This window comes from Carcharhinus amblyrhynchos, chromosome 9, assembly GCF_965287045.1.
Source record: "Carcharhinus amblyrhynchos chromosome 9, sCarAmb.v2.hapA, whole genome shotgun sequence".
Classification (NCBI taxonomy): domain Eukaryota; kingdom Metazoa; phylum Chordata; class Chondrichthyes; order Carcharhiniformes; family Carcharhinidae; genus Carcharhinus; species Carcharhinus amblyrhynchos.
Genome location: NC_137332.1, coordinates 103,270,274 through 103,297,032, shown reverse-complemented (window position 1 = coordinate 103,297,032; position 26,759 = coordinate 103,270,274). Strand labels below are relative to the sequence as shown.

The 26,759-nt window shown below is 44.6% G+C and overlaps 2 protein-coding genes across 6 annotated transcripts in view; one reads left to right on the top strand and one right to left on the bottom strand.

Annotated features, from left to right (window-relative positions):
* The window catches only part of ppp1r10 (protein phosphatase 1, regulatory subunit 10), a 31,449-nt gene extending 26,182 nt beyond the window's left edge, over positions 1-5,267 (top strand). For all 4 annotated transcript variants that reach the window (XM_080196345.1, XM_080196343.1, XM_080196344.1 and 1 more), the window contains exons 17-19: positions 743-853; positions 957-1,193; positions 2,456-5,267. In XM_080196345.1, the coding sequence (XP_080052471.1) occupies positions 743-853; positions 957-1,193; positions 2,456-2,565 (458 nt within the window). In that variant the 3' untranslated portion in view covers positions 2,566-5,267. The remainder of the gene's footprint in view (positions 1-742; positions 854-956; positions 1,194-2,455) is intronic.
* A 4,906-nt stretch (positions 5,268-10,173) lies between these two features.
* atat1 (alpha tubulin acetyltransferase 1) overlaps positions 10,174-26,759 on the bottom strand; it is a 59,688-nt gene continuing 43,102 nt past the window's right edge. For both annotated transcript variants that reach the window (XM_080196341.1, XM_080196342.1), the window contains 3 exons: positions 18,879-18,985; positions 16,811-16,856; positions 10,174-15,685 (listed from right to left, as the gene is read on the bottom strand). In XM_080196341.1, the coding sequence (XP_080052467.1) occupies positions 15,238-15,685; positions 16,811-16,856; positions 18,879-18,985 (601 nt within the window). In that variant the 3' untranslated portion in view covers positions 10,174-15,237. The remainder of the gene's footprint in view (positions 15,686-16,810; positions 16,857-18,878; positions 18,986-26,759) is intronic.

The window sequence follows — 26,759 nt, the reverse complement described above, 5'->3', positions numbered from 1 at the left end:
CTCACCTTTTCCCCCTCGCCCTGTCTTTTTTCCACTGGTCTATCTATATCTGCAATTCACCTGAACCGTTCTGTATGATAGAGTTCCACACTGGGTAAGAGGATTCTCCTGAGTGTCTTATTGGATTTTGTTGGTGACTGTTATTTTAAAATGTATTTATTAGTCACAAGTAGACTTACAGTAACACTGCAATGAAGTCACTGTGAAAATCCCCTAATTTTGATGAAATTAATACATATTCTGAACGTATTATTGACCCCTCACCCCTCAGTTGTCTTTTTAAGAAGAATTTATACTGCATTTGCTGGCAGTGGAACTTGCGTAACTGGTAAGGTGTATTCAAATAAGACATCAGTTTGCTCATCAGTTGGCCACACTGGATTATGTTTTATGGTCTGATTGTCCTCCAGCACATTTCCCCAAGTACACTTGTATCAGAAGGCTATTTAACTGAGGGAGAAATGTTTGGAGCTGATCCTAACCGTCCCCTGACATCCGTTCGTTTCCCACATAGGAATCTAGCCAATCCTTCCATAAAGACTTGCGGGGTTTCTTCTAACTCTATGAACAATTGTAGAGTTTTTACTTGTATTCCTACGTAAATGACCACTGCTGATTGTAGTCTGACGTTCTTCCAGGTTACCAGTATAAATCCTCTTAGCCTGTTAATACAGATTTTAGCCTATTACACGTGTGCCTCCTGTGATACTAATGCTCTGTCTCCTTCTCTGTTTCTCCATAGGTCAGCGAATGGCAGGCCCTCCACCAGCAGCAAATGGCTTCCCCCCTAACCAAAATAATGTGCCTCACTTCCATCCGAATGGCCCTTCACCACCAGGAGGACCTTTCCCAGGTACAGAAATGGTTCTATTTCTGTGAGCTACGATCTTGTTTAAGTTAAATGTGGACTTGGTTGACGTAGTCTAACTGCAAGACTCGTTTTTGTTTCCACTCAGGTCCCCACGGTCCAGGCGGCCCAAGAATGATGGGCCCCCCCCATCAAAGGGATGGCTATTGGGACCAACCAAACGACAACATGAGGGGCAACCCGCACGGCATGCGTGGAGGTCCCTACCCGCGTGGCCGAGGGCGCAGTGGCGACCAGAACTTTCGAGGCCGCAGTGGCAGAGGTCACCCCCACGGGGGAGGAAGAGGAGGACATGGCAACGGAATGGGTGGCAATCACGGCGGAGGTAGGTGGGCAGGCGGCAGCGTGGAATTCATGTCTGGTGACTAATAGTTGCTTTTGTAGAAATTCAAGATTCACAGGCCGACATGACAATTTGTAGCTTTCCTTTTGCCATGATGATTATCGTGTTCATCCATCTTTCTGGAAGCGCAGAATCAAAGTCAGGAAAGCCCAGCTTTGATCTCAGCTAAGAGGACATTCCTACTTTCACCTTTTACAGTTCAACACATGTTTTCCAGGGTGGCATGGTAGCACAGTGGTTAGTACTGCTGCTTCACAGCCTCAGGGCCCTGGGTTCATTCCCAGCCTTGGGTCACTGTCTGTGTGGAATATGCACATTCTCCTCATGTCTGCCTGGGTTTCCTCCGGGAGCTCTGGCTTCCTCCCACAGTCCAAAGATGTGCGCGTTAGGTTGATTTGGCCATGCTAAAATTGCCCATTAGTGTCCTGGGATGTGTAGGTTAGAGGGATTAGTGGGTAAAATATGTAGGGATATTGGGGTAGGGCCTGGGTGGGATTCTGGCTGGTGCAGACTCGATGGGCCAAATGGCGCCTCTCTGTACTGTAGGGTTTCTGTGATTTCCCCTGTCTATGATCAATTTAGTAAGAAGTCTCACAACAGCAGGTTAAAGTCCAACAAGTTTATTTGGTAGCCCAAACCTGGTGTTACAAGACTCCTTAATGTGCTTACCCCAGTCCAACGCTGGCATGTCCACATCACGCAATCAATTTGCCAGGTTTCTCCTGCCAATCACTAACCAATATTTCCTGCTGTATGTGGCTATTTAGGTGACAGTGTGATCAGGCTGGAGATGTCCGTGTTTGAATATTCTGCTTGCACTCATCTGTACTGACGGGGAAATGGCTATTCATATGAGTGCACACCATTGGGTGGAAGTGAGAGCTGTAAGTTGCTCTCCTGCACATAGTCTGCTCAACCACCCCATCCCCAACTGCAAATAACCTTTCACAATATTGCTCCTACTGAGACTGACTACAGAGAATCGTCATGTATGAAAGTCCCTAGACTAGGTGCTAGGAGCATGTTGTCTTAGTGCCTTCTCTAAAGCAATTGGGATGGGCAGCAACACTATCCTTGCCAACAACACCCATGTAGCAAAGTTTGCAATCGGGAGGTAATGTGAGAATTTGTGTTCAAAATTTTGTACAAAGGGTGAGGTGTTTAAGGGTGATAGGGGAGGATTGGACTGAACTGGTATCGATATGCTGTCTAACCTTGTCTTCTCTCTCTCCCCCTTCAAACAGACATGTCAAACAGACCCATGTGCCGGCATTTCATGATGAAGGGCAGTTGCCGCTACGAGAGCAACTGTGCCTTTTATCACCCTGGGGTGAATGGCCCCCCACTACCCTGAAATCCAAAATGATCCGGTTTAAGAAGTAACAGAGGAAGAATTAATGTCGGCTGAGGAGAATGGAAGTATGTTCTGGCTGGGCCAGACACGCTAGTTCCTGTGGAGATTCCTGACATCCCAGAGTGAGCAGGCCTCCCTCTATCCTGTGGAAAGTTTGAACAGTTCACTGCTGTATTACAGACAAGCAGGACCCTGCCTGGGTCTCCCATCACGGTCTACATAGGCTTCTAAATAATGGAACTGAAATGACATTAGGCTTGGGATTTAGACCACTACAATGTTGTGCTGTTGCTCAGATACTGAGCCCAGCTGCCAGTTTATTCCTGCTCCTCCTTCATGTACCCCCATCCCTATTTTTGTTTGCCTCTGTGAGGCTTATTAAGGCAGCTTGAGATGCAGACGAACTTCAAAGAGGAAAAAGGAACTGCTTTTCTCAATAAGGCTGCACTCTATACTTTTGCCAGGATGAAAAATAAACAAGACTGTCCTCTTCCCATTTAGTCATTTGCAACATGTGGTGAAGGGGAGTGGGGAGGGTGGAGGGGGATGGGATGAACAGCTCTTGTGTGTGGTCTGCTGAAGACTTAGGACATTACTGCCCTTCCTCCCTTAGTCCACTGATCTGCTTGTATTGGAAACAGCGCAGAGGGACATCCACACCTTAAACTAGGCAACTACTGAACAATTCTACCTCTGCATTAAAAAAGGATATCGGTCAACTATTTCAATACTGTGTTCAACACCCAACTGAATCCACTCCCCCTGTATCATGTCAAGACTTTATTTTCCAATGAAGGAGAAAATGTGCTGAAATTGGAACTTGCTTCAATGTTATCCAGAGATCTTTTATGGAAGTTCCCTTGAAATCTTTTTCTATTAATTCCCAACCTCCTGTATCTTTATTCCCACCCGTCCTTTCCCATTCTCCTTTCCATAACAAAAGTGCTGATACGTTTTCAGTTGCCCTTTTTGGTGTACAGTAGCTGAAATATTTTCCAACTATTTTTGTAAATATCTATTTTGTAATAAGTGCTCAGCATTTACCTGATGGGCGTAGGGGAGGGGGTGCAGTGTTGTACTTCTAAGGGTGATGTTTCTGACTCTTCCTCTGGCCAAGTATGTAGTTTATGTCAATCCTAAATTAAGTGCTTGCCGCATTCTTTCCCTCTTGCCCCTGCCTTGCTTAAACTTGTCAAACCCATGGAAATTTCCCATCAAACCTATATCAAAGTCCAGCATTCTAGTCTGGTTGTATTTCCGCTGTGGCATAATTGTTCACTCGAGCAGACACTGTCCAAACTGAAGTTTGTCTAAATGTGGCTGGCCAGGGTGTCACTGCTTCATTGAGCAATTCTGAAGATGGCATGATCTTAGAATGTTGTGCTAAAAAGTGAGCTGTCTGTTCAGAAATGAAATGTTTCACACCCATTGACAAAATTTCTCCTGCATATATCTGAAGTATTAACAAGGCCAAACTTAATAACTCTTCAAGTTGAATTTGAAGTGTGAATTTTCAGAGTCGAGGCTAAATTCTTAAGAAGGAGAGAAGGGTGACGAAGTAGGTAAGAGCTTGTATAAGCCACCAGCCTAACCCTGAAATTGAGACATTGTGATGCTTACCATTTAGACTTCCTCAGCTAGTCATTCCTATTTCTCTGAATTTGCACTTTTTAAAAGAAAATATTGAAGGGTGCACATCTGTTTTCTACTATTTTGTACACTTAGCCACACAGTAATCATCCATATCAGTATCCAATCACTTGCTGATGGGTGCAAAAATTGTTCAAATCTAGCTTGGTGCTCAGTTTCATTCCAGGCCTGAACCTCTGATATTTTGTCGTGGTTGGGAGGGAGGAACTACTTTCCTGGCTTGCTGAACATGCTTGTGTTAATGTGAAACTTTTTTTTTAATCGTTTGAGCTAGGAACTGTACAGCCATCTTTCTGTTGAAATAGAACTCTGAGCACTTTGAGTCTGGTTTAATTTTTTTTTCTGGCAGATTTCTGAAAATCGAAACCCTGGCCTGAAATGAAAAATTGTATTACCTGTGTATTTTTCTTAAATCGAGAGTATCCACTGGGCAATTATAATTCACAACTGTCAACTTGTGGCAGTGACATTTTAATGAAGGTTCTGTCACAGGATCTAAATTGACACCAAGTGAGATATGTGTTGCATCCTTTAGGAGGGAACAAGTGAGGGCGGGGGGGAAGAAGGGAAAGGGGAAGAGAAATGTGAAATGTTACTTTGAAATCAGTATTGTTGAGGTTCAACCACTCTAATCTTTCCTAGAAAGGGAAACTATTAAATTATAAGAATAAATCAGTAAGCTTCTCTCACATCCCCAGCCCCTTGTGCTCTCCTCCATCCTCCCTCCCCCAGTTCCAAGTTGCACTAACAATACTGTTGTACAGAAACAAAACTGACAATTTAATGATCTCTAAAACAGGGCAATTACTTTATATTTTCCTTCAGGATATTTTGTTTAATTTTACAGATGTATATGTTCAATGTTTGTCGAGTTTGTTTTTTTATATGAAAAAAACCCATCAGAACTGATGTGGAGATAATGGCTGCTACTGATCATTTTACAGCTCAACATTTTTTTTTGAACAATGGATATTGTACAGTTGTGTCCTTGCGCTTATTAAAAGTAATTGGGACATATTTTTTAAATAAACCAATAAAGTATTTTGAAAATGGCCTTGTACCTGTGTGCACCTTTGCAGGTGTGTGACTACTCGGGGAACTTTGCTGCCTCAAAGCATGCAAAACAATGTGATTTGCTTTCTGTGAAAACCTTTAATCGTCTCTTACTTTTGGAGACCTGTTATTGTCGGGATAGTTTATCTGTCCTATCTCTTGTATGACATTTCATTTTTCTATTTTGATAATAAAACATTGTGAAATCAAAAAGCTGTTCCTTGGTGTTAATTTGTGAAACTGCACCACACTGAATGAATGAGTGAATGAATGAACTGATGGCAGGATGTGGACTGAGGTTGCTAATGCAAAATAGCACAGCACAATTTAATCACGTAATGCAGATTTCAGTATGAGAGTCTCCAGGCCATTTACATCTCTAAGGCCAGTGTGCATAAGCTGAAAGCAGCTACTGAACTTAAAAGTAATTGCATAACTCACTTAAATAAGCAGTAAGGAGTTAAAATGGGTTTGGCTTGAATCCATGTTCAATGATAAAATTTGTTAGTTCAGGGAGAAAAGCAAAAATACTATGTTCTTTCCAGGGAATCTTGCAGTGCTTTGCATATAGCAGAACTGCATCAACTGGTTTAACCATCCTGTAGGCATAAATTAAGAGACATGCTTCTTGATTTAAAATTTTAAACATCTCCTCGTGTCTGTCTTCCAAGCAAATACAAATGTTCATTTGAGGTGGAATAAATGATCATAAATTCATTTGTAGCAGTAGTGCTCTCTGTAACAAAGAATCCCTAATTACTTGGTATTGTCTAAATGTAGCCCATGAGGTGGAATGTATTTTTCACCCAACATACATACCCCTAGGTCTGCTTGACCTGTCCTATTATTTTGACAATTTCTGCCTTGCAACACTTCACCTGCCCACCTCTGTCAATCTAAAATTCATTCAAGAGTTGAAAAAAGTGTATACACTAAAAGCAAGCCTTTGTATTCCTATAATCAGAGATTGCTTTTCAACCTTATTTTCCCCCATATCCTGTCCACCAATGGCTGTGTGAAGTTGTTTTAAAAAATTGTGTGTTTTGTGTGGTGCAGTTTACAAATTAACCTCTGGATTTTCTCAAATGAGAGACATCGCCTGGTGTCTGCCATTTTGAAGAATGAATTGGGGGGGTGGGTGGGGTGAGGGGGTTGTACCTATTTATAATGCTTCAATCAATTGCCTGGGAGTTAATTTAAATGGTTAATGAGTTTCTCACATTGCGAATGGGATTTTTTTGGGATGATTAACTAGATAGGCAATATTCAATGCTCTTCAGTATTCAAACTTTAATTTGTAGAAAAGTTTGATTTAATCTGTATTTGTATCGTAAACTTGATGCAGATGTAATGGGCCAAATTGCCTCCTCCCTGCATCATAACAATCTGATGTATTAAATGTGAAAAGTATAGCAGACAAAATTGATGGACAGTGTGTATAGCAACTAGGCATCTTGGTGTTGAGAAGGTGTGCTTACAGAGATATGCATAGAGGGGATGTTGAGGATTATTATATGGGGAGATGAGCTATGCAGATACATTAAAGTGGATATGTTGTGGAAACAATATTAGCATAATCAGTTAAAGGAACAGAGAGCTTGGGGAGTTTTTGGGAATCATTGCACTGAAAATTACAATTCTGCATGCTAGGAATGGAACAGTGTGCCGCAGGAATAATGTTACTCTAAAGTACAGCAACCGGATTGTCTTCTCTGCCTGCAATAATAGTGAACACCACAGTCAGATTACTGTGTTCAGGCTAAAAGTTACAGTTTTGTTATTCTTTCATGGGACTTGGGTGTTGTTGGCTAGGCCAGTGTTTGTTACCCATCACTAACTACCTTTGTGAAGGCAGAGAGAGCCACCACCTTGACCTGCTGTGACCATGTGGTGTCGGTACACTCACTGTATTGTTACGGAGAGAAATACCAGGATTTTGAGTCCTGAGATCATGAAGGAACTGTTCCAAGTTAGGAGGGTGTGTAGCTTGGGAGGGTCATTACAAGTGCTGGTGTTCCCATGTATTTGCTGCCCTTGCCCTTCTAGGTAGTTGAGCCCATGGGTCTGCAAGGTGTTACCAAAGAAACCTGTAAGAAGATGATGCTGGAGTGTGGCAACTTTTTGCAAGCTGTGCCCTGCCTACCCTTTAATTATTTTACTTGTTCTATGCTTCGAAAGCTTTAACTCTTTTAAACTCTCAAGCAATGCACTATTAATCTTTCTCTACACCCTAGCTACGACTGTAACAATACATTCTCCTTCTCAATGAATGGTATGCTTTGCACAAGAAACAATATCTTTCATTATATACTAATACATGTGACAATAATAAATCTTGTACTTGGTATTTTTTTCTACTATTGTGTGTTGGTGGTGGAGGGAGTGGATGTCACTTAACAGGAAATGATGGATGGGATACCAATAAAATAGTATGTTTTGTTCTTGATGATGTCAAGCTGCTTGTGTTGATGGAGCTGCATTCATCCAGGAGAGAGTGCCATCATACTTCTGACTTATGCCTTGTAGACAGGCTTTGGGGAGTCAGGAGGTGAGTTATTCGCCACAGAATTCACAACCAGAATTCATATGGCTATTCCAGTTTATTTTCTAGTTAATGGTAATTACTCCCCCCGCAGGATGTTGATAGGGGAATTTAGCAATAATGCCATTGAATGTCAAGGGAAGATATTTCTATTCTTTCTTTGGATCTTTTTGGAGATGGTCATTGTTCGGCAAATGTGTGGCTTAAAGTTACTTGCCATTTGTCAGTCCATGTCTGGATGTTGTCCATGTTTTGCTTCATGTAAGTACTGACTGCTTTTAGTATTTGAGAAGTCCATAATGGTGCTGAACATATAATATTTAGCAAACGTCCCAACCTCTGACCTGCTAATGAACAAAAGGTCACTGACGAAACGCCTGAAGGTGATTGGACCTGGAACAGTATCCTGAGGAACTCCTACACTGATGTCCTGGAGCTGAAATGTTTGACTTCCAACCACCATAACAATATTCCTTTTGCTAAGGCTCACTGCTGCCCTACTCAGTCAAATGCTGCCTTGAAGCACAGTCACCCACACCTCGACTCTGGAATTCAGCTCTTTTTATCCATATTTGGTCTAAGGCGTATTGATGCCAGTGTCAGGAATTGAGTGGTGGTGGGGGAACCCAAAGAGCATCAGTAAGCAAGTCGTTGCTATTTGATAGCACCCGTGAATGACCCCTTCCATCGCTTCACTGATAATTGACAGAAGCCGGCTGGGTTGGCTAATTTTTTGCAATGTTTGGTAGCTGCAGGTGCTGCAACTGTCTTACAATACTTAACTAGTTCTCGAGCACAAGCCTTCAGCACCTGCTGGAATATTGTCAGGGCCCATATACAGTGCATTCAGCTTTTTTTTTGTTTACCTTATTCCGATCAAGTCACATTAAAGCCAATTCAGAGTCCCAACAAGTTGGGACATTCCCAATCCAAGCTGACAAGACAGGGCTCTCATCGCCTATCTTGGACTTGATCTACATGATCCAAGTTGATTGGAGTAGGTATAGCTCCTCCTCCAAGGCTTGATCGATACCATATGGAGTCAATCAAATTGGTTAGGGACTGACATGACATAATGTAGTGCTGGATCATCCACTCAGCACTTCAGGCTGAAGATGGTGGCAAACATTTTTAACCTTTTTTTGCAATGATATGCTGGAATCCCCCATCATTGAAGATGGGATACTTGTGGAGCCTCTTCTTCCAGTGAATTGTTTAAATATCCACTGCCATTCATGGCTGGATGTTAAATTTATTTACAAGATAATTGAACTGAGGTAGAAATATCACAGGTTGATAATACAAATATAAATAAAAGGATAAAGAATCATAGCATCCCTACAGTGCAGGAGGCCATTTGACCCATTGAATATGCACCATCCACAATCCCACCCAGGCCCTATTCCCAAAATCCACATATTTACTCTGCTAAGCCCCCTGACACTAGGGTCAATTTATTGTGGCCAATCAACCTAATCCATCTTTGGACAATATGGTTCAAATATCTTAATGCCTTCCTTTCATTGTTCTATATATTGCATCAACTTGATGTGCTAAATGGACAGATTGATCACCCCCAATAACTATCACCTGCTCACTATATGCTTTGTATGATGCTGCGTGTTACTTGATGCGAAACATCTGTGTTTGATAGGTTGAATTGCTTGCATTTACACCTCAGCAGAATCATCTTGCAATCCCAGGTTTGTCTGACAGCCAGTGATCTTTGCAATGGTTGGGGGGAAACACATGTGTGTGTGTGTATATATATATATATCTGGGGTAGGTGTATGTGACATTAAGGTTACAATTAGACCGGGCATGGTCATACTGAACGGCAGAGCAGCTCATATAGCCTACTCCAGCTCCTATATTGGCATATATGTTCACGAGTAATAAAAAACCTCCTTGTATCCTACTTCTGAAGCAGATATACGGTTTTAGTCTTTTGCCTTGGAAATGAAATTAATGAAAACTATGTTGCAAAGTTCAACATTTTCCACTGATCTCATTGAATGGTGGAACAGACTTGACGGGGCAAATGGTCTATTTCTTCACAGTCCACTTGGGTAAACCATATGTTTTCCTGCTGATTGATGGCATCCACCAAGTTCTCACTAAACCAGAAAGTGTTACTTTCTCAAAAGGTTGAACCCACATGCGATTTTATTCCATTCAGCACAGAGTTATGGGCTGATTTCACTCACAAATCTCTTTAGTCTAAGATCAATTTTTGAATTCACATTTAGTGCCTGTCACAGAATTTTCCCCTTTTGGAGCTGTGATTTCCTCAAATCTTGCTGGTGAATCAAAGACACAAATGAAACAAAGACAGTGCATACAAAAGTACTTTTATTAGTATTACTGTCTGTACAAATATGCAGCAGCTTCTCTGTGTAACGTATACCATGGATGTTAGTAATTTAGTCATTGTTACTGTTACATTTTACCATCAGGACTGCCTGTATTGCAAAGAGATGCAAAGGACTTTTTTTGTGTATGTGGGTGGGTGGTGGTTATCCCAACTCCAAGGCACTCAAGGGAGAAATACATTGCCATGTCTCATTGACCTGCAGAGATTACTCTGCAAGACGGAGCAGAGCTGTCTGGTTTGGATGGCAGATGTCCCAACTTCATACTGTTTTTATGGTGCCACCCAATGTAAATCATTATAGGACCCAAGCCATTGCCACAGGATGCATCAACTGTTTTGGAGTGGGATCCCCTCCATGTAAAACAACATAAATAAAATGCTAGGCAAAAATAAAAACTTGTAAATAATTAGTACATGGTAGGAGTTTCCTCAGTGTGCAGTCTGCATTTACAACAGATTCTGCTACAAGCCTTTGCAAAAGCAAGGTTATATTTGGTCCATCGAGCCCACACTAACAATGCCACCCACACCCCACCCCCATGTACTTACCCTGCTAATTCCTCTGACAGTATGGGGCAATTTAGCATGGCCCATTCACCTAACATTGGTTGGGAGGTGATAGTTGGTGTAATGATAAAGTCACTGGACTGAAGACCCAGGCAGATCCTCTACAGACTTCAAGTCCCACTGCAGCAGAAATTAAAACATTTGGAATTATAAAGCTAGCCTCAGTAACAGCATCCATAACAAGGATCACAGAATTCTTACAGCACAGGCCATTCAGCCCATTATGTCTGCACTGGCTCGCTAAACAAGCATCCTGACCTAGTGCCATTCCTTGCTTGTCCATGCCCCCCACCTCTCACAACCACAATACTCCTGCATCGTTTCTATTCCAATAATCAACTAATGCCTTCTTGAATATCTCAACTGAACCTGCCTCCACCACATCTCCAGGCTCCAACCAATTGCTGTGTGAAAAATTCTTTTCTCACATCACATTTGCTGCTTTTATGAGACACTATAAATCTGTGCTCTCTTGTTCTCAATTCCTGTCCCAATCTCTCCAATCTGTCCTCACAACTGAAGTTTCTCATTCCTGGAACCATTCTTGTAAACTCTTCAGCACTCTCTCCAAAATGTTCACATCCTTCTTAAACGGTGGTGCCCAGAATGCTAAACAATATTCTAACTGAGGTCTAACTAGTGTCTTGTATATGTTCAGCATAACCTCCTTGCTCTTGCATTCTCTGCAATATCATAGACTGTTGTAAAAATGCATCTGGATCAGCAATGTCCTGTTACGAAGGAAACCAGCCATGCTTACTTGAAGTTTAGACTACATGTGCACTCTATACTCTTAACTGCCCTCTACAATGGGCTATTAAGCCACTTAGGTCATGGGCAATTAGGAGCAGACAATAAGTGCTGCTCTTGCCAGTGACACGACATCCCCATGAAACACAATACCAACTAACAGATCTCCCTTGCCACTGCTCAGAGTGAGTGGGAGGTTCAAGTATTTAATAACAGAAAAATTGACAAAATGGCATGGCTACGTATTGCATATAAAGTGTGTCTCAATTGCAGCTTTGAACATGTTGAATATTGTATGAGAGATCAGCTGAGTGAGGGCACACATGACCATTCTGGTTATGGTGAAGGGTATGATGCAAAGTTAAATTGTATCATAGAACATAGAACAGTACAGGCCATTCGGCCCTCAATGTTGTGCTGAGCTATGTCCAGACCCAAGATCAGGCTGTCCCACTCCCTATAATTCTGGTATCATTGAGCCCTTCTGAACATCAGTTGCAATGACCATGGCTTAGAACAGGAATTGATTTATAGACAAAATGCTCCTTGCCAATTACACTCAGCCCTAAAGATCATTCATAAATTATCAGCTCTAAAGATTCATTCATAGCATGTAGACTTCATAGGCTAGGATAGCATTTATTGCACATTTCCAATTACCCTCGAAGAGAATGGCTTTTCAAAGGGTCTAAGAGTCAACCGCATTGCTGTGGCTCTGGAGTCATGTATAGGCCAGACCAGGTAAGGACAACAGATTTCCTTCCCTAAAGGACATTGGTGAACCAGATAGGTTTTGACGATAACGGTTGCATGGTCATCATTTGACTTTTATTTTGAGATTTCTGCTCATCATCTGTCATGGTCCCTAGAACACTGCCCTGGGTCTCTGGAAAACTAGCCTAGTGACCATACCAGTCATGCCACCATCTCCTCTATATTATCTGTTACAAAGTAACTGTGCAAGCAGAATTCAGATTGGGAATTCAGGACAAATTTCTTTACCTACAGAGTGGTGAGAAAGCAGAATTCTCTCTAACTTGTTGTCTAATAGGAGGCAGAGAGTTCGTATCAATGGGTGCTATTCTGATTGGCGCTTGGTGACTAGTGGAGTGCCGCAGGGATCGGTGCTGGTGCCTCAGCTATTCACCATTTATATAGATGATCTGGAGGAGGGGGCTGAGTGTAGGGTAACGAAATTTGCTGATGACACGAAGATAAGTGGAAAAGCAAACTGTGCAGAGGGTGTGGAAAGTCTGCAGAGGGATCTGGATAGGCTGAGTGACTGGGTGAGGACCTGGCAGATGGAGTACAATGTTAACAAGTGTGAGGTTATCCACTTTGGCAGAAATAATAGTAGGAGGGATTACTATTTAAAGGGCGAAAAGCTGCAGCATGCTACGGTGCATAGGGACCTGGGGGTCCTTGTGCACGAGTCGCAAAAACCCAGTCTGCAGGTGCAGCAGGTGATCAAGAAGGCGAATGGGATGCTGGCCTTTATAGCAAGGGGGATAGCATATAAAAGCAGGGAGGTCTTGCTGCAACTGTAGAGGGCATTGGTGAGGCCGCAGCTGGAGTACTGTGTGCAGTTTTGGTCGCCGCACTTGCACAAGGATATTTTGGCCTTGGAGGGAGTGCAGAGGAGGTTCACTAGGCTGATACCGGAGATGAGGGGATTGGACTATGAAGAGAGACTAAATAGACTGGGTCTGTACTCGTTGGAGTTTAGAAGGATATGGGGGGATCTTATAGAGACGTATAAGATAATGAAAGGGATGGATAGGGTAGAGGTAGAGAGATTCTTCTCGCTCAGAAAGGACAGCAGGACTAGAGGGCACAGCCTCAAGATAAGGGGGGCGCAGTTTAGAACAGAGTTCAGGAGGAACTTCTTCGCTCAAAGGGTGGTGAATCTCTGGAATTCTCTGCCTGTTGAAGTGGTGGAGGCTACCTCGCTAAATATATTTAACACACGGGTAGATAGGTTTTTGGGGGACAAGGGAATTAAGGGTTATGGGGAGAAAGCAGGGAAGTGGAACTGAGCCACTTCAGATCAGCCATGATCTTATTGAATGGCGGGGCAGGCTCGAAGGGCTAGATGGCCTACTCCTGCTCCTACTTCTTATGTTCTTATTAACTTAGAGCGGTTGAGATAAATGGGATGGATGTATTGAAGAGGGGGTAGATAGGTGGCTGAGGCAGAAATGAAGAGAAGGGGATGGTGAAAGGTTGAGATGAAATGGACTTGGGAGGAGGTTTGTGTAAGGCATCAATATGGCATAGGCTGACTGACTTGTCTGTGTTGTACATTCAATGTAGCAAATAGAATTCAAATGAAGATTTGACAAGGCAATGGAATCCAAGCTGGAATTTCCAAAGGGAATACAGAATACAAAGAAATGGGTGACTGCGGGAGAGATGCAGCAGAGAATATTATATAACTTACGTCACACTCTAATTAGCATTTCAAAGCTTTCCCTGTGCAATATTTCAACAGTCACGGCAACAATGATGCTCCAATATACATTCCATTACACAGATACGAACATACATACAAACAAATTAGGAGCAGGAATGACGCGAGCGTCATGCTGCAGAAATATGGCACACTATCCCGTGAGGTCACAAGGCGTCAAGAAGCCCCTTGAACCTGCCCCCCATTCAACAGCTGATCTGTTTGAAACCTCAACTCCACATTTACATTCGAATACAGAAAACACAGCAAATACCTGGTATGACTGGCATATCTAAAAGTTAAAGTTTATTTATTAGTTGGCTTCTGTTCGGGTACATTGAGGGAGAATTTAGCATGGCCAATGCACCTAACCAGCACATGTCTCGGATTGTAGGAGGACACGCAAACTTCACACAGTGACCCAAGCTGGGAATTGAACCCAGGACCTTGGCGCTGTGAGGCAGCAGTGCTAACCACCGCCATTCTGCAGTGGTGGTGGTTTGGTGGGTGGGTGGGGGGGCCTAATGTTTCAGCTCTAGCTGACCTTTCATCAGGTCATGATCTGAAGTATTTTTCTCTCTCCACAGACACTGTCCAGCATGCTGATTATTTAAAACATTTGTCCTCCTTACGTACATTGTTACGCAAGTGCAAGTGTAGAGGGGTTAGCGTGTGTATGCCACATAACTTACTGAATTCCCTCCATACTCCAGTCCCCGCCCCTTACTCCATTAGCCTTAGGACAATTTTCAACACTATCCAACTGCGGCAAGACACAAGGTGACACGGAGTGATGGCGAGAATCCATCTTCAGTGAAGACTTTGCTGATCGATAAGACTGCCTGTTCTTTGCTCCTACTGGTTTACCTCCCACTCCAGCCAACCCCCACTTTCAATACTGGGGCACTGGCAGAGCTCCCCGGGCATTGCTCCTTGTGTGTGGCAGGTGTTACTTTTGGTGTAGACTCGAGTGTCACCCCGAGGGATGTGCCCATGGCACTGCTGCGAAAGTGGAAAATATGGCATGGTGCCCCGTGAGGTCACAAGGTGTCACATGCTTCCCGATAATAGGCGCAAGCTGCCGTCAGTTACTGATCATGCTCCCGCCTGCTCCCCCGCCACTGGCACATGCACAGCTCCAGATCAGAAGAAAACAAACGCGGAACAACTGTTTCTCTTCCCTTTCCTTAAAAACTGGGACACACATAATTTTCATGGAGTTAGATGAGGTGCTGTCACTGGCAGGGACAAGGCAGTGCTGTGATATTACAGGTTCCTTCCCAAGCTTCACCAGGGTCTGGTGTTCCTGAACTCATGCTTGCGTCGTATCCATTGGGCGCTGAGGGGAACTCCCAGTCCGACCCAGGGAACGGTGCTGTCTCGCTCTTTCCCACTGTACAGCCGGGCTGCCCCTTCCTCATGTGGGGCTGGGTGGACCGCTGCGATCTTCCCCTCGCTGTCTCTCGCTCCTCCTACACAGGGATGCTCGCCTGGTTTCGCTGGGCTGGGGCTTTCCTGGGCCTCGGCTTCCTTGGCCAGCGGGGACACCACTTTCTGGGCTTGCTGTGCAGTGAGGGGCCGTCCCGGCCCCCTGGGTGCCAGCGGGAGCTCGAAGTCTCCGGCACACGACACCTGGTTCCAGTTCGAGTCCGATTCGCAGGTCAGGCCCTTGAGATCCAATGGTGGCACATTCTGGGCTGGCTGGTCTGGCTGGCTGGTCGGGATATCTGCGACTCTGAATTAAAGCATAAAGCAATGTTAAATAACCCCACCATTCACAGGGGATGATTCTGTGCAAGGTCTCTTAAAAGGCAACAATGCACAATCGCTCTGCTTTCAAATTACATCAGATGCACAGCACGGAAACAGGCCATGTGGACTGTCCTCCCTGCCAACGTTTCATAGAATAGTGCAACTCAGAAAGGGCCCTTCAGCCCATTGAATCTGCACTGGCTCTTTCAATGTGTTGGTCCCAATTCACCTGACACCCCCACCCACGACATCCTGCTATTTCTTCCTCAAGCACTGATCCAATCCTCTCTTTCTGGAGAGGACAACATGGTGTCTGCTTCCATGAGATTTACAGCTTGGAATCAGGCCCTTCGGCCCAACTTGTCCATGCCGTCCAATTTTTAGCATTTAGTCCCGATTGCCCACGTTTGGCCCATATCCCTCTGTACCCATCTTACCCATGTAATTGTCCAAATGCTTCTTAAAAGACAAAATTGTACCCACCTCTACTAGTACCTCTGGCAGCTTGTTCCAGATACTCACTACCCTTGGTAAAAAAAATTACACCTCTGGACCCTTTTGTATCTCTCCCCTCTCACCTTACATCTACGTCCTCTAGTTTTAGACTCCGCCAACTTTGGGAAAAGATGTTAACTATAGATATAGTCAACAATCTACTGACAAATTCCTATGAAGGAACCCGTTTTCCGCCGACAACTTGTTCAAGTCTTTTTCCCCCCCAAATCGGCGGGGAGCCTGAGGAGCCTATCATATCCTGGTGCTTTCCCCATGGCAACGCCTTGTCCAATCAGACAGTCAACTTGCAAACCAATCTGCACCCTGCTTCTCCTGCAGTACAAATTGTTACAAGCCTTTGAAATTTGGCACTCTTTTGTCTTTGTCCTGATGAAAGGCTTTGGCAACTTGTTTAACTTTTCAGCAATATTCAAGAAATAGACATTCACCAGGAGATCTTGGGTGGAGTCTGCAGGGGATGGGGAAGAGGTTTAACACACGTGGAAACCTTTATTCTTTTAACCAAATGGCATTGTCTGGGCAGAGGGACGGGGGCCTGACTGGCAGGGATACCCGTGTCCGAGACTGGACAACTGAGTTGTTCGTCACTCACCCTGGTTCCAGCTGTTCGGTCTGCCCTGGTGAGTCCTGGTCACAACCTGGAAAAAAGAAGCTACTATTACAAGGGACTTTAACAGTTCCTGCATTGCTGTTCTCCACAAGGCGCCCCCAAAGAGACGAGGATCGTATAGAATCCCTTGTCTCACTTGTGCATGGCTTTGAAATAAGTTTCAAAGTGCAGCCATGCATCAAGATGAATGTCTACTTTTCTTTTAAAGAAAGGTGGCCATAATATGTTGTATCACAGCCACAATCACAAAAAAAAGATATTTTTAAATGTTGGATTAAAATATCCAAGTTAATTCAGCTGATGTCGAACAAGTCTGATGAATCTGATGAAAACAGTACATGACAAGACATAATAAAGCAGCAAACATACAAAAACAGAAAGTGCTGGACCTGAGCAGGTCTAGCAGCATCTGTGTTACAACACAGTCTAGGTAAATGACCTAAACAGTCTTGCATTGAATTTAAAACGAAGGAACAGACCACCCAGCCCATGTCGGTGTTCATGCCCCACACCATCCTACTCCCACTCCTCTTTTTGTCTCACCCTCTACGTATTCTCCATCATACAGCTCCCCCTTAAATGCTGCCGTAGTTACCTGTCTCCAGTGCTCTTTGTGGCAGGGATTTCCACACTCCAACCACCCCCTGGGCAAAGAGCTTTCTCCTAAATTACTTAAGGGAGGAATGTTGGCCTGGATATTCCTTTGTTTTTCCCTTTTTGTTTTGGGGGAGAGGAGGTGGGAGAAACGGAGACATGGAATGCTGCACCCGAAACAGCAGAACAGGGTGGGGTGGGGTGTCTAAGAATCGCAAAGTAGTACAGGAGACAGCCATTTGGTCCAATGATTCTGTGCCAGCTCTTGAAGAGCAAGCCAGTTGTCTTTTTTTGGAAAAGGGAGATAAAAGGAGGTGCTAGAACTCTGCGTCACTTGACAAGTATACTCTGCACCCTCTCCCTTCCTTCCCTACGAATGGTATGCTTTGTCTGTACAGCACGTAAGAAACAATACTTTTCACTGTATACTAATACATGTGACAATAATAAATCAAATCAAGTATGGGACAAGTGAGTCACACAGACACTCACGCATACAGCTGAATTAAACAAATGGAATTTAATGGCAAATGGAATTTAATGTTGGCAAGTGTGAGGTGGTCCACTTTGGTAGGAAGAATGGTAGGAAGGACTATTACTTACGGGGCGAAAAACTGCAGCAGGCGACGGTGCAGAGGGACCTCGGGTGTCCTTGTGCATGAGTCGCAAAAACCCAGCTTGCAGGTGCAGCAGGTGGTCAGGAAGGCGAATGGGATGCTGGCCTTCATAGCGAGGAGGATTGAATATAAAAGTAGGGAGGTCTTGCTGCAGCTGTATAGGGCATTGGTGAGGCTGCAGCTGGAGTACTGTGTGCAGTTTTGGGCGCCGCACCTGCGCAAAGATATTTTGGCCTTGGAGAGAGTGCAGAGGAGGTTTACTAGGCTGATACCGGAGTTGAGGGGGTTGAGCTATGAGGAGAGGCTGAATAAACTGGGCTTGTACTCGTTAGAGTTTAGAAGAATGAGGGGAGATCTCATTGAGACGTATAAGATGATGAATGGGATGGATAGGATAGAGGTGGAGAGACTCTTCCCGCTCAAAAAAGACAGTAGGACTAGGGGGCACAGCCTCAAGATAAAAGGGGGGCGGTTTAGAACGGAGTTGAGGAGGAACTTCTTCACTCAAAGGGTGGTGAATCTCTGGAATTCTCTGCCCGTTGAAGTGGTGGAGGCTGCCTTGCTATATATTTTTAAGACGCGGGTTGATGGGTTTTTGATAAGAGAGGGGATTAAGGGTTATGGGGAGAAAGCGGGAAAGTGGAACTGAGCAGCGACAGATCACCCATGATTTTATTGAATGGCGGGGCAGGCTCGAAGGGCTAGATGGCCTACTCCTGCTCCTATTTCTTATGTTCTTAAACTTAAGAAAAACTTTTGTGCTCGAGAAATACACACAATTACGAGGATCTGCGTGGAAAGGCAGCTGCTTAATATGCAAACAATAATTACATGCTCACCTGCTAGTCTTGACCTCTCTGCTGTGCCTTCAGGAGACTGGGCGCTACTCCTGTTGTAGCGACTATACATGCTGCCCATGGCGACCATTCCCTGCTGCTCGGGCGTGCTGTTCCGAGGAAAGAAAAACGGACAGGGGCGGTGGGAAAGAGGTAAAGGAAGGAGAGCAGGGTGGGGAGGAGGAGGATTGGGATATGGGCAAGGAAGAACGGGATGAAATGGTATGGAATTTGTTGAGGAGGAAGAAGAAGAATGGGCGGCAGAGGAAAGAAGTGGAACATCGTGAGGAGGCAAAGGAAACATGGAACGTGCAGAAGCAAAGTGGAAAATAACAGGATGGGTGGGGGACAAAATAATGAGAATGTCAAGCCAATGAAGCAATGGATGAGAAAAGAGCCAAAAGCAATGATCCAAATAAACTCAAAAGCTGAACGAAATGGTTCTTCTGGCAACAGATGGGTAAGAGCAGGATTCTATTTTACTAAAATCTAAGCAACACCCTCTCTCCAATGGAACTACTCACCACAAAGTGGAGGTCACACTGTTTGGCCAAGGGATTGGTATTTTGCTCTATGTAATACTTAAATGTGCTATTTGGCTGCAACAGGGCAGCTGTGTTCAACCTGTGCTGCCTAGTGAAGCCCACAAAGTTTTATTGCTGCAAACCAAAGACAGACATCAAGGTCAATTAGAGGGCTAATTGCTGCAAAGCACACCAAAAGTCAATTAGAGTTTAATTGCATTAAGTGCACCAAGATTCATCCCAGGCTAAAGTTCTGACACTTTTTTCTCTTCAGCTTTGTGAACTTTCAATTGTGTTTTAAAAGGAGCGTTTTGCCTCAAGTGTTGTATCATACATGCAATTAAGTAGCTAGTGGATCTGCAGAATGGTTGGTTACTGCAAGTCAGAGGATGTGTTGTAGTTGTTTTATAAAGGTGGAGGAAGTGACCAGGTAAAGCACAGTGTGTTACTCTGCTGCTATAGTTTAGGTATGTGAATCCCCTTCAACTGCGGAGATACTTTTGAGCTGATGGCTGTTGCAAGTTGGGGTTGGTGTTCCTGGTCTTTTCATAGAATCCCTACAGTGCTGAAGGAGGCCATTCAGTTCATCGAGTCTGCACCGACCACAATTCCCACAACCTTACTTATTTACCCTACTAACCACCTGACACTAGGGTCAATTTAGCATGGCCAATCCACCTAACCCACACATCTTTCGAGTGTGGGAGGAAACCGAAGCACCTGGAAAAAATGCACGTAGACATGGGGAGAATGTGCAAACTCCACACAGACAGTGACCCAAGCTGGGAATTGAACCTGCGTCCCTGGCGCTGTGAAGCAGCAGTGCTAACCATCATGCTACCGTGTTGTCAAAAACTGCCGAACATTTTCTCTTTAAAATAAAACACCAATTAAACCAACATCAGTTTAGAAAAAACACACCATCTGTTCATTACCACGTCCCTGCTGTGGGATCTTGCTGACCGGCAGATGGCTGCTATGCTCCCTATGTAACTTAATTGGGCTGTGAAGCATTTTGGGACATCCTCAGCTGGCGAAAGGCACTACATAAATGCAAGCTTTCTCCTCTATAAAGCCACAAAGTTTAATTTAAAAAAAGGCCAAGATTGAGTCGGTATTGATGTTTGCTCAGGGAAGTTTTCAGATTCGAAAGCACCCCTCCAGCTCAACGGGCCGCTGATGGCTGGCATTAAGTTTTATGCTTTGCTAAGAGTTAACGTTTTGCACTCATCACAGTGCAACACCTGTGGTGAAAGTACCATGGTTCTCTTTTTAGCACGCTGTTGGCAAAACTCCTGTGGGTGTTTTGTTTGTGACACACTGTTGCACAAGGAGAGAGTTGTTTATACCTTATTCTTCTGCTTAAATCTAAAGATGGGTTCACGCACAGTTCAGCCAAGAGGCTGCAGATATTCTGGCTCTTTAAGTATTCTCCGAGTACATACATTTGGAAGTGATTGGCGGCTGTTTCTTTACACTTCCCAGCCCCTTCCCCCCCAAAAGCTGACACACAGATTTGCATTAAACAGCATGCGAAGGGTGAAGGAATCCACATTTGCAAAACTGTTACTCATATATCCATAGATCAGATGCCAAACTGTGAGCAAAGTAGTTGCCAAAAAAGCCTGAGAGAACATCTGGGACACATACTAGTAAACTAAACTCTGCAGAAAACAAAACCTACTGGGGTCTTGGTGTAGAGAACAATGTGTATAACAACAGTGGTGAGTATCCCATTATAAAGAGATATTAAAACCATGCAAGTGTGCCAGTGCAGACTTAACCAGGACAATCCCAGAAGTGGGATGTTGGAGTTACTAGGATATGGTCCTGGAGATACTGGGGCTATTTTCACTGGAGTGGAGATTTGAAAGAGGCTTCTATAAATTTGAGGACTGATTTTCTTTTTTTTGGTCTGGGTTGAACAGGAATGGACACTGGTCGCCCAGAAAGTGTGGGGCGAGGTTAGGAGAGGTTTATCCACACAGAGCATTGAGAGCGCCCAGTGTGGCCCTCTTGGGCTGTGGTCAAGACAGATGTTTTTCTAGCAAAATTGGATGAATGTTCAATTAGAGGGGTGGTGGCGTTGTGGAAACTTCGCTGTATTAGTAATCCTGAGGAGATCCAGGCCAATGCTTTGGGGTGGGGGACGCATGTTAAAAACCCACCACAGCAGCTGTAGGAATTTAAATCTCGAACATAAAGCTGGCCTTGGCCATGACAAACAGGATCCCTGGCGCTGTGAGGCAGCAATGCTAACCACTGTGCCACCGGGAACTGACAGCACGATGCACCTCACCAGATAGCTAACTGAGGTATGTTAACCAAGACCATGGGTGAACAGGGTAGGAAAGATAGTGGGGGGCTGGGATGGAAAAAACAAAACATGCACCAGAAAGTGGGAGGTCCAATCACCCAGGGCTTTATTGTAAACATAGAAACTACATCGTAGGGTCTTTTGATCACATTTCTTCACAGACATGCAGGAACTAAAACAAACACACATGTACCCCAACCTGGGATTACTGGGAAAGATGAGGAGCAGACCACACTGATTGGACAGCCAACAGATACCTTACTCCTAACCACAACATCACAATCCACATCCCGCTGCAGCCCAGAGGTATATCCTAGCGGAAGATACAAACTTCATGCCTCTGGTTTCCTGTTCTCCTGAATACCAGGCTGATAAGCCAGCATTCCTTACGTTACTCATACAGCTCATTCCCCGCCCCCCGCATCACCACCCCAACGAATCCCACACCTGCTAAATTTTTAATAAACCCACCCACGCCAGTGAGCTCCTCAATGAATCACAGAATTCTACAGTGCAGGAGGGGGTCATTTGGCCCATCCAGTCTGCACCGACCACAATCCCACCCGGGCCCTATCCCCAAAACCCCATGCATTTACCCTAGCTAGTCCCCTGACACTCAGGGGCAATTTAGTATGGCCAATCCACCTATCCTGCACATCTTTGGACTGTGGGAGGAAACTGGAGCACCTGGAGGAAACCCACACAGACATGGTGAGAACGTGCAAACTCCAGACAGTGACCCGAGCTGGGAATTGAACCTGGCTACCTGGTGCTATAAAGCAGCAGTGCTAACCACTGTGCTGTCATGTCGCCCCAATCAAGTTGACGTATAAAATTGACAGAGGGGTGTCAAGGACATGGCAGACTTCCCTCTCCAGAAAGGAGTCTGACTCGGCCCTCACACTCGATGTTCAGCCAGTGGGGTGGTTATAATCAATGGTAACGGTGTGCAATTCCAAGCCCCTTTCTCCACTCTCAATCTAGGGATCATAGAATCATAGAAACCGTACAGTACAGAAAGAGGCCATTCGGCCCACTGCACCGACCACAATCCCATTCAGGCCCTACCCCCAATTCATACATATTTTATCCACTAATCCTCTCTAACCTATGTATCTACGGTCAATTTAGCATGGCCAATCAACCTAACCTGCACATCTCTGGACCGTGGGAGGAAGCCGGAGTACCCGGAGGAAACCCACGCAGACACGAGGAGAATGTGCAAACTCCACACAGACAGTGACCCAAGCCGGGAATCGAACCCAGGTCCCTGGAGCTGTGAAGCAGCAGTGCTAACCACTGTGCTACCGTGCCACCCTGCTGAGGACAGAGGTTCACTGAAGTGTCACTCACGGTCAGGTAACACAGCAAGAGGCAAAATGGGATCTTTCTCGCTCAGTACAGACTGATAGCTGGCCATCTGCATTTGGAACTGAAGTTGTCACCCATAGGGCAATACAGCGTGCAGTGAGTGCACAACACGCAACAGGACTATGGCCGTCGACATACCAAGTCCAGGTGCTCAGATCTTGCCAGGGCAACTTGTGAATCTGATGTCAATAAATCTCCTCACCTCTGGCCTGGCATCAGAAACTCAAGGAGTTCAGAATGAATCTATCCACTGAGCAAGCTGATGGGATCAGGGGGTGACGCTGATTCTACACCCCACCTGATTTTAATCTCTGTCGACTTCAAGGAGCAATACCAGGATGGATATAAAGCGAGTGTCCCACTCGTCTAGCAGTCCCTATAATCCATCCGCCTTGACCTATGCTGGACTCCAGTCCCACATTACATGACGGATACAGTGCTCTTTGAAGTGGCCTCGGAAGTCACCTGGGGCAAGGAGAAAACGGGCAATAAATTCAGCTCTACATCCCCAGGAGAAATAATAAAAATAAATCCCTTTTGTTGCCTCACTCCACCGAGATATTTCAGTGCCTTTGACCTCACTGACTCCTACAGAAAATAAAGTTCATTGTTTATATATTCATTCACAGACGTGGGCAATGTTGCCGCTAAGTATTGTGCACAGCCTGTTCATTTATATGCATGGTGTTCCTTCAATTTTCTTTGCATTGCTGTGCATACAAGATATCTTAAAGGAGGCACAAGTGGCCTGTGCAATACTGTTTAAGTGGCTGTGCAGTAATGCACAAAGGGAGGGCATTGGAAATGGATATCACTACCCAGGCCAACATTAACTGCCCCCGAGAAGGTGGTGGGTGAGCCATTTCCTTCAGCCACAGCAGTCCATGTGGTGCAGATACACCCACAGTGCTGCTGGGAAGGGACTTTGGCCCAGCGGCAGAGGAGGAACGGCCAATATATTTCAAAGCCAGGATGGTGAGTGGCTTGGAGGGGAACCTCCAGGTGATGATGTTCCCATGTATCTGCTTCCCCTGTCCTTCTAGATGGTAGCGGTTGAGGGTTTGGAAGGTACTGCCTAAGGAACTTTGGTCAGTTCCTGCAGTGCATCTTGTAGTGAGGGAAGGAATGAATGTTTGTGGATGGGGAGCCAATCAAGTGGGCTGCTTTGTTGTGGATTGTGCTAACCTCCTTTGTTGGAGCTGCACCCACCCAAGCAAACGGAGAGCACTCCATCACACTCCTGACTGGGAAATACAAAGCACCAATGGACAGTCCTGAGCTTGCCATTTTCTGGTTTCCATCAAAGACCACCTTGTCGTGCAGCCTACCAGCCTAAAAGAAAAGAGGCCCCAGACTTGCCTTTCCCTTACCTTTAGCATCTTGCACACTTCCAGATAAAGACGTCCTGTCCAGTCTAGGCTGAAGAGCCAATCGGCCAGTGACAAAGGGCTCAACTCTTGGCTCAGGCTGAACCAAGTGGAGAGGCACGGCGTTTTAAAAAAGCATCATTTGCAAAAGCAAAAATAGTTGGCAGCAAGTCAGAAACGTGCCCTGCTGCCTTGCGGGTAAAGAGCTAATCAGTGCCCTCAATACCCACCACCCAGTACGGACAGAACACAATGAAATCACTAGAAATACTCCACAGGTCAGGTCATGCCGAGGGAGTATCTGCAGAGAGAAACAATTAATGTTTCAGGCCCAGCTGACCTTTCATCAGAACTGAATACAAAAACATCATAAAAAAACCCAGAAAAACTCAACAGACCAGAGAATCTATGAGTTAAGTGGTCGCGAAATGTTGACTCTTGTCTCTCTTGCCATGAATGTTGCCAGACCTGCTGAGCTTTTCTTGCGTTTTCTGTTTTTATTTCATATTTCCAGCATATGTCGTATTTTGCTTTTCTTTTAAAAGTTAAAAAATGTAATAGGCTTTGACTGAGCGTGAAGGTTGGGGCAAGGGTTTGCAGGAAGGAGAAAAGAGATGGTCTTGTTCAGAGATTAAATAGCGGAAGATTTCTTGGTGCAGAAGCCAATGAACATGGTGATGAGTCCAGTAAAGAAACAAGAGATGCTTCCAGGTGTGTGTAATATGAAGAAAGAGATAAAACTAAGACAAAATTTACAACACAATGGAGGCAGAGGTTATGATCTCAAATTGTTCAACAGCGTTGAATCAGAAGGTTGCAGAGTGCCGAGATGAAAGTTGAGGCGCTGTTTCTAGTATTTCAACGGAGCAGGTCTGCAGGCCATGGACAGAAAAGGACAGAGTGGGAGCGAGATGGAGCACTAAAATGACAAGCGACAGAAAGCCCAGGGGTCACCCTTGCCTTATTTACTCTCTCATGCCTCCCACCCTATTGAAGACTTTCCCTTTTAACCCCCTCTCACCACACCCCATCAACCAACTCAAAATCTGTTATATTTCTATGTTACAAGCCTATTATTCTTCAGTCTTGATGGAAGGTCACCTTGACCTAAAAAGCTAATGTTGTTTCTCTCCACAGAGGCTGCCTAGATGCTGTGTACTTCCAGCATCTTCAGTGTATTGTCCCTTTTTTTTTAAAAGAGAAAAATGTGAACCGACACCAGTCTCAGTCAACAAATTGGATGGAGGAGGGAGCAGGACTTACAGCAGGACTCACAATAACAGTCTATTTATACAACAATATCTACTTACTCAACAAACATGTACACCGCACTATAGCAAACAGTCTACAGAGTCTATCGCCACCAACTACAGCAAACCGAACTCATGACTAGCTACAGCAACATCTCCCAATAAGAGCAGGATTACTCCTCCAGAAAAATGTAGTTAGTAGAGCATAGTTACTTTTATGCACATGACAACAAATGTCTTCCTGTGTGATTGGTGAGGAATTGTCCAGTCAGAATGGAGTTCATGGGAATGGTGGTGTCGTCATTAAGATGCTCATTAATTAGAAATGAGGGGAGGGGAGAGGTTGCCAACTTTTTGGATGTGTTACTAGAGGCGTCCTTGCATGTCTGTCCCCTTTCAGAGCACCCATGCTGCCTTTTGTCCCACCACTATTTGCCTGACTCGTCCTTACTCGGAGCGCACTCCTTCTCATAGACAATCTGAAATCAAACGGACCCTTCATTACACGATCGGATGAATTTAGATCATAATATTACCAACAGCAAAGGTCACAACAATTTACACTGCATGAGAAAAGAATGCTGAATGATTGGCAAGTGGACTCTGATTGGTGGAGGGACTGCCATGGAGGATGCAGCAAGGAACAGTTAACAGCCAAGTTATTCAAATTCAAACCAAACAGGATTACTTGGTTGAGGCATTACCACTGATGAGGACAAACCCAAGGCAGGAAAATCGTGAGAAAAATCCACTCACTAGTTTTTACCATTCACTTTATCAATGTCTCGCAATGATTTAAGGTGCTCATCTTACACTACCTGTTACCTACTTCAACAAGTAGGGACCCAATTTTCCAACAAAAGGTGAAACCAAAGGCCTTGCCAGTCCCCTTTAGGTTCAATTTGAAGGGAAGTGGAGGAATTCTTTCAAACAATATAGTTTAAGAAAGAACAGGGTTATAATTTGACAAAAGCAAAATGCTGCAATCTGAAACAAAAAACAGAAAATGCTGGAAAATCTTAGCAGGTCTGACAGCATCTGTGAGGAGAGAGTCA